Source organism: Melitaea cinxia, chromosome 24 (genome assembly GCF_905220565.1).
Source record: "Melitaea cinxia chromosome 24, ilMelCinx1.1, whole genome shotgun sequence".
In the NCBI taxonomy this organism is placed as follows: domain Eukaryota; kingdom Metazoa; phylum Arthropoda; class Insecta; order Lepidoptera; family Nymphalidae; genus Melitaea; species Melitaea cinxia.
In genome coordinates, this window is record NC_059417.1 from 7,677,470 (window position 1) to 7,690,705 (window position 13,236).

The 13,236-nt window shown below is 32.6% G+C and overlaps 1 protein-coding gene across 1 annotated transcript in view; it reads left to right on the top strand.

Moving 5' to 3' along the window:
• Positions 1–13,236, top strand: part of LOC123665717 (RNA-binding protein fusilli) — a 126,730-nt gene that overhangs the window by 96,342 nt on the left and 17,152 nt on the right. Inside the window, exons 5-6 of the mRNA XM_045599978.1 lie at positions 471–560; positions 1,927–1,981. Coding sequence (XP_045455934.1) covers positions 471–560; positions 1,927–1,981 — 145 coding nt within the window. The remainder of the gene's footprint in view (positions 1–470; positions 561–1,926; positions 1,982–13,236) is intronic.

Sequence of the window (13,236 nt, forward strand, 5' to 3'; positions counted from 1 at the left end):
GTAGTCCCCGGTTTTACCCGTGGTATTGATGAACTGATGATAGGTTAGTTAGCCTTGTTTGCTATGGGTCATTACCTTGTGAGCTATAGATGTAAGTTTTGTATGGTAACCATTGTTTAGCGATGATCACCCTATAAGTGAGTGGGCTGTGATCAATAATGCCTGCCTACTAACTACTACCGGAATGTCTCTATTGCCTAACGATCAATACCTGATTTACCTGCTCGCCTAAGAACACAACATACAAACAAACACAAGTATACATTTGTATATAAGTTTAAATAATAAAAAATACACGGCACCATTTACTACTTAAGTACCTACTAAATTAGAATTACCTTCAAAAATCTAATACATCAAATCATAAGCCTGTTATAAATTAAACCGTCCAAATCATACTTTCATAAATTAATTACAATCGTACGATCCTACAATGATTTGAAAAGAAATATGACCCTTATCGTGCACAGATTTAGGTATAACTCCGTATGCAGGCGAGAACTTCTACGCAGCGGAAGTAAAAGACATGGCCAGCATCATACAGAGGATAATTGCTGATGGTAAGTCGAAATTATATGCGTTATTACTGTTTTAAAAAATTTCGGTTTCGTAATGCGTATGAAACAGAAGGTATATACATATATCATCGAATGCGTGTATCTACGCGCATAACTTCCGAACGACAGCACAGCACCAAATTGAATAGTTTTTTTTTTGTTTTCGTTATTGTCAAGACAAGGTACAAGAAAGTACAGAAGATTGTATAGACAAAAAATTAAAAATATAATCAAACAAAAAAAATAAGATGGCGGTACCAATTTCGCCGACCCAAGTAGTCCTTTATAACTTTTTTTTTTGTATTAGAATGTTAAACGCAAATTATGTTACAATGACTAATATACTTAAAAATTAAATTTACTTAAAAAATAAAACAATGAATACTCAATTGTTATTAAAATGGTGAGCTTAGCTAATATAAAATAACTTAGTTAATAATGCTGAGAATAACTGGAAAAACCCGTGCTCCATTTGTAGCAATATTAAAAAATTATGCTTACATTACTAAGTTAAGTTTTGACAATTTTAGATATAAAAAATTAGAATGTGTGCAAAAATAGTATACTTAATTAGTTGTGACCTCTTTGTTCGTTGCAAAAAATAAGGAAAAACAACTTAAAATTAACGTAAATTAGTCTTAAAATTTTGAATTTTAATGAATAATATCAAAATATAGCTACGATCAACAATTATATATGAATATCATTATATAATTATGTTTTTGTTTTGACGTAATATTCCTGTTTATTTACATCTACTTTTATTTTCAATAAAATCTATGCCAATAAATAGGGAGCCTGTTTTTTGTCACTGCGAAAACTACTGAACCGATTGGAATAATACTTATACCATAAGATGCAGCGTGTTTCAGAGAAGGTTTTAGAATATGATTTGTTGGTGATTACTAATCGTGTAAAAAAATATGGACCGACAGAGGTCACCAGTTGTTATATAAATTCACAATATTTAATTTGATGAAACGACAAATTTAATTCCTAATTTTAGATGTTATGAATCGCCTGATGACAACACTATAATGATACATATATATTATTTAGATAGCATGTTGCAACAAATCTATTTCAGGAGATATGTTAAACAACAACGAAGAGAGGATGCATTTTGTCACCGGACTTAAAACTATCAGTATAGTCCGTCACAATGTAACATAACTTCCAAAAACATTTAATAACATAAGTAAAAATGCAACAATATGTAAAAAAAAACGGATGTGTGATTAGATGTATCAATAAATGTGATAAATGGTATAAAATAGTTGCAATAACTATAAAGTGACTTCAGAACTGAACGTTATTAATTTTAAATGAAAAAGTTTTAATATATATTTATATATATTTTATTTTCTAGGTTTCAGATTAGAGCTGCCCGAGACCATCGACCTAGTTTTAGAAACTGGAATTTGGTAAGTTCAATTTCTATATTTTTTTCTCATAGAAATAGTTACAAAAGTTTAATAATTGTCAAAAAAAAAACTAGACTTACTTCAAATATTATTCGCCTGTGCAAAAAGTGACAGCAAAATGTCACATATATATTATTGCTATTCTGTATTACGGGTACAAGCTATAAACTTAATGACCATAAAATGTAAGTTAAATTTTTATTAATAATACAAAACGTTCACAATTCTTTAATTTTGCGAGTTATTTTTTTTAGGTTATAGGCTGTATAACATCACGCCTTAACATCTATAAACGTAGCTCTGATATAACAGTGGACTAAAACTATACGGTGGCTCAAACCAGTCGTATCTGGGAGATAATAGTTTTACTAAACTATAGACAAAGTAAAACTATAAAAAATCACAAACTTAAAGGATTAACACACTATTATTTATTGTGAAACCGCGGTGAATAACAAGCTATAATTTAACATAAAGTCGCAGTAAATTATTACCTGACACAACTATGCACGTTTACGTAAACTGTATTTACAAAACTGTTAACAAAACAAATAAAACAATTACAAACACTCCAGGTACTTCGAAAATGTACTTTGAGGTACATATTTATTTGTATTATTGGACAATGCGAAGTTTATCTTAATCACAAGATGATGTCATTACATATGATTGTTTATAGAGTAATAACTCCACTCCTAGACGTCAACGAGGTTAAACCTTTAACAGATCCTTAAGACCTCCAGAATCACAATTGAAAACTGCATCCAAAGTGGACAGCTAGTACCTTATAAACTGAGACGACCTAAAACTATATGGCGTTAGGCGTTGTATTACAGCCTAATGATTTTAAACAGTGTTGTGTTCACATACTAAGTAATGTAGCCAGAGCTCCTGGGGAGGATCAGAGCTAGGACGACGCGCTTCCGACGTGTTGCAGGCGTCTATAGGCTCTATTCGCTAACACTCGGACGAACCGTAAGCTTATCTGTAGTATAAAAAAATTACTTCTAAGTGTCGATGTGTACTAACGTATTTCATTCATGATAGTTATCAATCGTCCCCGCGTCCTCTGGCGATCTCGCGTCAATTGTGGAACATTTCACAGTCGTGATTTTATACTGAGGTCAGAGGTCGAGACGGAGGTGACTCGTGACTTGGATGAGTACCTAATATAAATTTTGATATCGATAATTTGAACTATACGAAAAATTCGGAATGCGACAATACTATTTATTGACTGTCTAGCGTTTTAACCACTACTGATTTGTGATACAGATAAAATAGACATTAGGAGTTACGTTTATGTAGCCTAAAACCTTCCTCAGTAAATAGTTGGTTTTATGCAAATGAGAGTTTATAGAAACCTATATTAATTGTAGTGCGTTTGATTAGCAATTTTATTTTTTGTGAAACTACAAATGTAATATGATATTACAGTGAAAACTTGTGTAGTATATAGTATATAGCTGGATTGTTTTATATTGATTATTTTATTTGTGTAACGAGTGGGTATAATTTTCATTGATAAACTAGCTTATTTTATTGTAATTCATTTTTTTATTACATACCGAACTCCATTTATTTAGAGATTAAATCGTAATAAACGATATTTCGCTTCAGCCTGTAATATTCCACTGTTGGACATAGCCATCATCCACTACGCTGCTCCAATGCGGGTTGGCGGATATATTCCCTACAATGAGTAACTATCGCTATCAGGTGTACATGATAACAACCGGGACCGACGGCTTAACGTACTCTCCGAGGCACGGTGGGGAGACCCACAAGGACTGCACAAATACCCAGACCACGGCAAACATCTGTATGGCCAATACAAATGTTTGTCATGTGCAGGGTTCGAACCCGCAACCGCTAGCGCAACAGCTACAAACCAGTACTGTGCCCGTTAATGTCGATATTTAAGTACTGTGTTTGAACGTCTTAATAGAGGATATAAGATAACTGCTAATGCAGATTACAATTATAGGTGATATTTCATTAAAATAAGATAATGTGAAACTGATGTGTCTTCGTGTAATAATTCGAATATTTTGTATGCATACGAATCTAAATAATATTATTAATTATTATATTTTTTAAATTCTGCTTTAAGTTTTATCAGTTGTGCTATTTCTGTATAATTTTTAGAACATTACCCTGTGATCTACCTTGCTATTGCGTAGGTACATTGTTTTGTTTTTGACAGTTTTGAAATTCTTCTAACACATAGGTAGCTACTTTTTTATATATGCCTATATCGACCACGCTGCTCCACTGCGGGTTGGCGGATATATATCCTTGCTATGAGTAACGATTAGGTATTTATGATAACAACCGGAATCAAGAGCTTAACACAGTACTTAAGACAATAATACAAATCGGAAAAAAAAATTTTTACAAATACAAATATACATCCCGAGCGGGAATCGAACCCACCAACCGCCGGTATTTAGGCGCCTACTCGCACCACTACACTAATGTATAGTGACAAATATTAAAAACTAAAGAAACACTAAAAGTATTTTTAAAGTAAACAACGTAATTACTCAAGAATGTAGATCCTGTCAACGAGAGTATAATAAAATTTTGAAAAGGCCTGTAATATCCCACAGCGGGCATAGGCCTGTTTCCTCATGTCAGAGAAGGATCAGAGCTGAATCCATCACGCTGCTCCAATGCTAAATACTATACATCTAACATAAAATCTTATATTGTTCGTATTGAAATGATGATATTACATATGTAAAAGAATTCCTCATTTTTATTTATATAATAGGAGATGATTCTTTGTACTAAAACACAGTTTGTACAATATTATTTTTCAAAAGAGTAACTGCGGAGTTTTTTGCCGATTCTTCTCTGCAGAATCTACATGGTGATAGCTTCACTTTTACAAAAATAATAATTTATTTTTAAATTTTTAATTTGTAAAATGACGATTCGAAAGTGCTCTTGGAGCCTATTTGAATAAAGCTGTTTTTGATTTTGATTTTATATAAATAAAAATTAATTGATGAAAGAGTGTAGCAGTAAAGCACGGGTCAGATGCCCCTGGGGGAATTTGTGTCAAAATTTTGATGACGAAATCACCGTGTTAAGAGGAACATTTCCCTAGGTTACCACACCTCTGAACGCGCTAGTTTTTCAAAAAAAATTTTTTTTCAAATTTTGAAAAAAATTTTTTTTTTCTCTTGCAATATAATATTTATTTGTAATTTTTCTACCAATCGCTAGATACACTAAAGAAGCATTAAATAAGGTACTTTTGAAGTCTTCGTAGCAATTGATATATCGGAATATCACAAATTCAAAATTTTAAAATTTTAAATCTCACGTATTTTAAGAGACACTATCACGAATTTTTTTTATAAATAGCCCTTACTACGCTCTATAAAATATATTTTTTTCAAAATTTTCTCTAGGGTAGATCAGTGTTAAAAAAAATATTATTACTATCCTCATATGAATAATTGAGCATCTGAGTAATACTGCTTTTATTTTTTAAATGTAATTTTAATAATAAGAACAATAATAATAACAATAATAATAATAATAATAATAATAATAATTAACTATAAAAACAGTGACCTAAAGAAAATAGATATTAAGACTAGAAAACTACTAGCGATTAAAAAAGCACAACAACAGAAAGCAGAAGTAGAAAGACTATACTTACCAATAAATCAGGGAGGAAGAGGATTACTAAATGTGGAATACATGTATAAAACACAAATTGTTAAATACAAGCAATATCTAAAAGCAGAAAGCGATCACCTAATCAAAGCAATAGTACAGCATGATACAAGTAGGGATAGATATTCAATAATAAAGGAAGCACAAGAAATAGAAAGAGAACTACATCTACCTCAAGGAAATGCACTAACAGATGAAGAAATTAGGAAATCCGAAGTAAATAGGCACAACGAAATATGGAGAAATAAACAGCTACATGGTCAATTTCCCAAAAAAGTCTTAGATCAGGGTAACATAGACAAGGAACTGTCATTTAAATGGATTAAGAAACATCAGATATCTCCAAGCATCGAATCCTCAATATTTGCAATACAGGACCAAGCAATTATGACACGACAACACCAACGTGACATACTTAAGGAGCCAATAGACGGCAAGTGTCGGCTGTGTGCAAGCAAAGATGAGACCACTCAGCACATAATATCTGGTTGTGAAAAACTGGCAGGGACCTATTATGTTAAACGACATAATAACCTTGTCCAGTACATCTGCTGGTGCTTGGCTCGACACCATAAAATGGAAGTTTCTCACTTATGGTGGAAGGAAACACTGACTCAACCACAAGTAAAAGAAAATAACTCGGCCAAAATTATGTGGGAAATCCCTGTTCAAACTGATGTCACCATAACGCACAATAGACCGGATTTAATTTATACAAACAAAGATAACAACAAAACTTACCTAATAGATGTAACTGTACCGTCAGATTATAACATCGGAGCTAAAGAAATTGAAAAATTAAGCAAATACCACCTACTCAAAACTGAAATCAGCCGTTTGTGGAACACACAAACGGTTGTCATTCCAATAGTAATAGGAGCAACAGGAGTAGTAGCTAAAAGCATAAAAAAGTACTTAGAACAGCTAGATTCCAACATTGACGTTAGCATTCTTCAGAAACAAGCAGCCATACATACAACAATCATACTCAGTAAAGTACTTGGAGACACTGTTTTCGTACACAATATACAAGACCCACTTTCACAAAATACACAACTATCAGTAGATAGAGACACGCAGCAATCACCAGACACACAGCAGTTAGCAGACACACCACACTCTCTCAACACAACTCATGAACCTAGCACAAACAATTTACAAAGACGAGGAAGAGGTAGAGGAAGGAGAAGAAATGGCGCGCAACGTGCGCGTATAGAATAGGAGGGATATAAATGCCTTTTTTCTCGTGGGTTACGAGACGGGGTATTTATTTAGACCGACATAAGTCGTGAAGGTTAGCCAACCATAATAATAATAATAATAATAATAATAATAATAATAATAATAATAATAATAATAATAATAATAATAATAATAATAATAATAATAATTAATCTTCGCCACTGTCTTCTTCAATCGTTACTGTGATATTGTCTTTTGAGAATAATCGACTGAGTGTAAAATATTTTTCACATCTTTCGCTGTAATTTTTGTGTCATAGGAATATATTTTAATTAACTGTAAATCGTCTTCAAAAAACCGATTATTAATTATATGGGTTGAACAACAACGGTTCCCTGTAGGAATGAAAATAGACTTCTTTGAATAACAGTGTAAGCGTGCATTGTCAGGTACAGTAATTAAATCTCTAGTGCTTGAACAAATAAAACAATATCTATGTGTAGATATAGTTCTTGGTATGAAGAGTTCTAAATAATGTTCTGAAAATTCGTTAGAATCACTCCATACTTTATAAGTAACGGATGGGTCCGAATCTGGAATCGGCTCAATTTCTGTTTGATTGAAAGCTTCTGAAGCTTTGCGCTTATACATTTTTATACGACAGGCTCCACATACTGCACTATTTGGAAAAATAGTTTTTGGTTTTTCTAGCACACTTTGACATAATTTGATATCTCCGGGGTTGTTAAAATTTTTTTTTTGACCTTTCACTTTAAACACAGATCTATCACACACAACACATTTGAGATTCTTGTCACTCTGCATTTTTATCAACGAAGATAAATAGCTAAGATCACATGAAATGTTACTATTTAAATACAATGTCACTATGTTACATTACTGCGTTTTCGCCTTTAAATGTTAGTTTTAAATAATTTATTTAAAATTATTTTTATTCAAAATCACAGTATAAAAATATTAGAATCACTATATCAGAATCACTAATATTGAACTATATGGCAGTCAACTTCGTAATAAGATGATTTCGTATCAGCAGACAAAAGAAACATACGTTTAGACCGCGAATTCAAGAAAACAACAAAGTAAACAAACACGCATCAACTTGTCGCGTATTGGGAGCGACGACTAGATGCTCGCTCGAAACAAATGTAACAATAAACCGAGAACTAAAATAGTAACAATATACATATAAATTAACCTCATATAAAACATTCCCAAATAAAACACAAACTAAAAGAATTTCTTTAGACGTAGCTAAAATAATCTTTTAATTTTCATGCCTCTTGAGTGGAAATACAACTTAATGCATAAAACAAGTAAAAGTTTATCATTAAGAATTATCGTATAATTAATAATTAAATTAATTAAATATCGTAAATATTAAAATTACATTTAAAAATTATAGCAGTATTACTTGCTCAGATGCTTAATTATTCATATGAGGATAGTAATAATATTTTTTTTAACACTGATCTACCCTAGAGAAAATTTTGAAAAAAATATATTTTATAGAGCGTAGTAAGGGCTATTTATAAAAAAAAAATTCGTGATAGTGTCTCTTAAAATACGTGAGATTTAAAATTTTAAAATTTTGAATTTGTGATATTCCGATATATCAATTGCTGCGAAGACTTCAAAAGTACCTTATTTAATGCTTCTTTAGTGTATCTAGCGATTGGTAGAAAAATTACAAATAAATATTATATTGCAAGAGAAAAAAAAATTTTTTTTCAAAATTTGAAAAAAAATTTTTTTTGAAAAACTAGCGCGTTCAGAGGTGTGGTAACCTAGGGAAATGTTCCTCTTAACGGTGATTTCGTCATCAAAATTTTGACATAAATTCCCCCAGGGGCATCTGACCCGTGCTTATACTGCTACACTCTTTATGTCATACCCGCGTAAATTCAGAACGACTGCACCTTATTGGTTATTTTTTTTGTGTTCGTTATTGTCAGGACGTGGTATTTTTCAAAGAAAATGTCAACAACAAATCTATATATTTACAAGAAAAATCAGTACGAAGTACGACGGGTCAGCTAGCCATTACATAGTATAAAACAAATCTTCCCGCTGTCTGTATGCTTAGATCTTTAAAACTACGCCACGGATTTTGATGCGGTTTTCTTTACCAAATAGAGTGTATCCAGAGGAAGGTTTGTAAGTATAATACATGCATAATATATTAGAGTAACACTGATAGTTATTGAGCTTTTTTTTTGCTCTTACATTGCAAACGAGATAGATAAAAATAATGTACTACAGTATTTAGGTAGTATTAGGGCGGGTCACTAGTTAAAATTAAATGCAACTACGAATTCCAAAAAGTTTCAATACGATACTTTTGTGTTATAAAAAAATGAAATATATCATTCTAATGTGTCAGTATTTTTTGCTATCGACGAAAAACGTAAATGCAACCCAAGACGATAAGTGCTGACTTATGGAACCGAGTAAACAATCCCCATACCACGAGAGCGATGCAGTTGCGTATCGCTATGCTATCGCTTTTAAATTACTAGTACACCTTATGTTTAAGTACTTTCATACCGAATAAAATACATTTCAATCCGCATTGTCGCGGTTGGTAATCGCGTTGGTAATTTCTCGAATCCTGCATGCTGTTGCTGATAGCTATCTGACGTATAACGGTATCTACGTGAATCCAAAAATTGTAGTTTTTTAATTGAACTTGAAGCGCAGGCATCAAAGGTCTACCTAGGTCTAGGTGTTACCTGCTGCTTGCAATATAGCCTGTCAGTAACATATATTCTTGATAAATATGTCAGCAACAATATAAAAAACACATCACCGGTCGTTGATAAAAGTTTATCCTGCATATAAGTAACAAATACACTAGCAAGAGGTAATTCGATAAAATTATTATCTGTGGGTACCGTCACAGTTCAGATAAAAACGAAAACCGGTGAAACAGACCCTTATTCTGTAGAATATTAGAGTTATATAATTAATTACATGCATTGACTTGATTTTTTTCATAAAAAGAGTTAGTTATGTGTTAAAACAAAGACTGCATTCAATTTAGAAGAGTTCCTTAACGGTTAAGCAGAACTTAACATTAGGTTTAACCTTTCTATATTACAAATAACCTTGCCTTAAGCTTTTAATGAATATATTCACTATTCAGCCTGGAACGTCCCACTGCTATGCATGTCTCTCTCTTTGTGTGAGGATTATATAACATAATAAATATGTTATAACATACACACCGTCTGCTCCTAAAGTAAGCAACTTAATGCTTGTGTTATAGGTAACAGCCGACTGGTATAGCTAGATATTTTTTGTGATAAATATGCATAGTAATAAAACATGTATAAAAATACAAATATAAATATTACACTCAAACGCGATTTGAACCCGCAACCCGCGGAGTAGAAAGCAGGGACACTATGCGCCAACAGTCTAGTCAAGTTTGAGCTGAATCCACCACATTGTTTCATTGCGGGTTGGCGGATATATTCCCTACGATGAGTAACGATCGCTATCAGGTGGACAATGATAACAATCAGGATTGATATCTTAACGTGGGTGGGGCGACCCACAAGACCAGACCTCCAAATCAGAAAGAAATATTTGTACAAATATACATACCGAGCGGGAGTCGAACCTGCAAACCGTCGATGTTTTAGGTGACTACTCGCTCCACTACACCAGTGTATAGTGACAAATATTAGCCACAAAGACAGACATGCAACAATATATACAGTCCTAGTAATCGAGCTGCACAATTATACAATATATTTGAACACATTTTAAAATAGCAATTGACTCTTCACCTTTTTATTTTAGCGTCGACATAAAAATCGGGCATGTTTTTTATATTCGCTGACCACAACTCAGCCTATAAAAAAGTCTTGGACTTGATTACATAAACGTAGAGATAACATTTTATTCCTCAGAGAAAGAGACGAATAGCTTTTGGGTATGTCCTTCAAGAGAAATAATGAATTTACTGATATTAAAGGCTTACCCAAAAAAATTGATCTATATAAATATAACTTATAATTTAAACATATTGGTTAAATATTTGTATAGTTTCTTTCGTTATCAGCGAAGAAATGAAACTTAGGTTACTTGGTACAAGCCGTATCGACTCCTGCGCAACGACAAGCGTCACTAATCGCATTCTTAGGCCGACCGTTGCGCGCTCCGGACGTCTTTAAACTTTAATTGTTTTTTATCAATAATTATTTTTTGCGTTGCCACCACTCGAGGTGAAATAAAAAAATCTCGCTAATGTGATTTTAAGTTGACGACTACGAGTGTTTGTTCTGTGATACTGTTTTGGGAATAGCTTTTATCACTTGCTGGCTACTTCAGATAAGGAGGTGAGTTGTGATAGCTTTAGATAATAATTAGTTCGACTCCTTACTGATACTGGATTTTTAATGCCTATTTGTGTGCTTATGAACACGTTATAATAATTTCATTTTGTGTCCGTATAAATTTAATAGAGGACTTAGAACTAAGAAGGGGGTATATTAAGCGCAATTTACATGAGATTACCCTTTTAACTGATTTACGTATTATGTATAAAGTTTACTATAATGCTACTGTAGTAATGAGGAATTTATTTCAATAAATATTCGAAAAATCCAGAATTCAAGACGCCATAATTATCTTTTTACCAACAACCTCTCTGGTGTAACGCCTAAAAAACCGACGGTTTGCGGGTTCTATTCCCTCGGGGTGGATATTTGTATTTGTACAAATATTTCTTTCCGGTTTGAATGTCTGTCCTTGTGAGCCCCCCACCGTGCCTCGGAGAGCACGTTAAGCTGTCGGTCTCGGTTGCTATCATAAATACCTGATAGCGATCGTTACTCATAGTAGCTAATATATCCACAAACCTGCATTGGAGCAGCGTGGTGGATTAAGCTCTGATCCTTCTCCTACATGGAGAAAGAGGCCTACACCCAGTTTATATTATAAACATTATAAAAAAATACGTCGTAATTTCAACTAAAAATTTCACACAATGTTACACTGAATAGACTTTTTTTGCCACGTTTATATTTCTATCAAAACACGATTCATTCGAACTTCGAACGCGTGAGAACCTACAACAACACATATTATGTAAATTTAAAAGATATTATCGTAAAGAAACTCGCAGACTAAGTTAACACGAATTGTAGCTTTCGAAATATTAATAAGTGTGTTTGTTCGCTAACGAAAAAAAAAACCGACATTAATTACATCGAAAAGTAGGTAAACATAGTAGCATTATTAGAGATACTTTAAAAAGTACTTGTCAGATCTCAATAAAATTTAAATGGGACCAAATGACAAGCACCAGCTTTCGTTTAAAAAAAAAAAAAAAAAAAACATAGTAATTGGTCCACCAAGTAAGAAGTTATAACAACACATAAAAAAAAATACAGTCGAATTGAGAACCTCTTTCTGTTTTGAAGTCGATTAAAAACGATATAATGCGACAGCCCTACTAAATAACAAAACCCTAAGGATTGATTTACGAACGTCAACGTAACGTGACACTCAGGCGGCTCCTAAGCTCAATACCATACCACGTTTTGCAACTAACGGAAGGGACGTTTACAACCACCGGCACCGACAAGAACACGACATTTTTATTATTAAACATGCGTCCTTGTTTAAAAAAATCCCCTTTCGGCTTTAAAAACAAACGTGATGAATTTCTATCGAAAAATATACTCACAGTTTATTTTAATCATTAATTTAATTTTTACGTTTTTATTTAGTGGAAAACAAAAAATATCCTTAAAATTTCGTGTTTATTAAGTAATTACTTGCAAATCCTTTTTATAATGACGACAAATTAAATTTAACCTAGAAAACAGTCGAAATTTAATTCACGACTTAAACTAAAGACGAGAACGCGTGATAAATTTTAAAACACGTTCAATTTTTTATTAAGATTTTAAAAATAGTTCATACGAAAAAACAAGGCATTAGAACTATTTGCAAATGATGATTGTCATTATAATGAAACAAGATGATTGGCATAGTTCAGACTCTCCAGGTACTTACTAGAGTTTATTTACGCTTTTAATTTCGTGGGACGTCGTATGGTCATTTTTAGTTCGGCAACGTTGCTGACGTAATGGTCACTGACGATAAAATAACCGTCACGGTAAGTCCCGTATAAGTCAAATCATTGATAGTGACCATTCTGAAAAAGTTATGTACAACATTTTTTGAGCAAGGATAAATTCTATATGACTCCGAAATAATATATATATACAACGATATAAATATGACAATGAAATGATAATGATGTATGACACTACAGAAGTAACCATAAACAAGGCTGAAATCGCGCGCATATTCTAATCATCAATAATAATGTCATCAGTAAT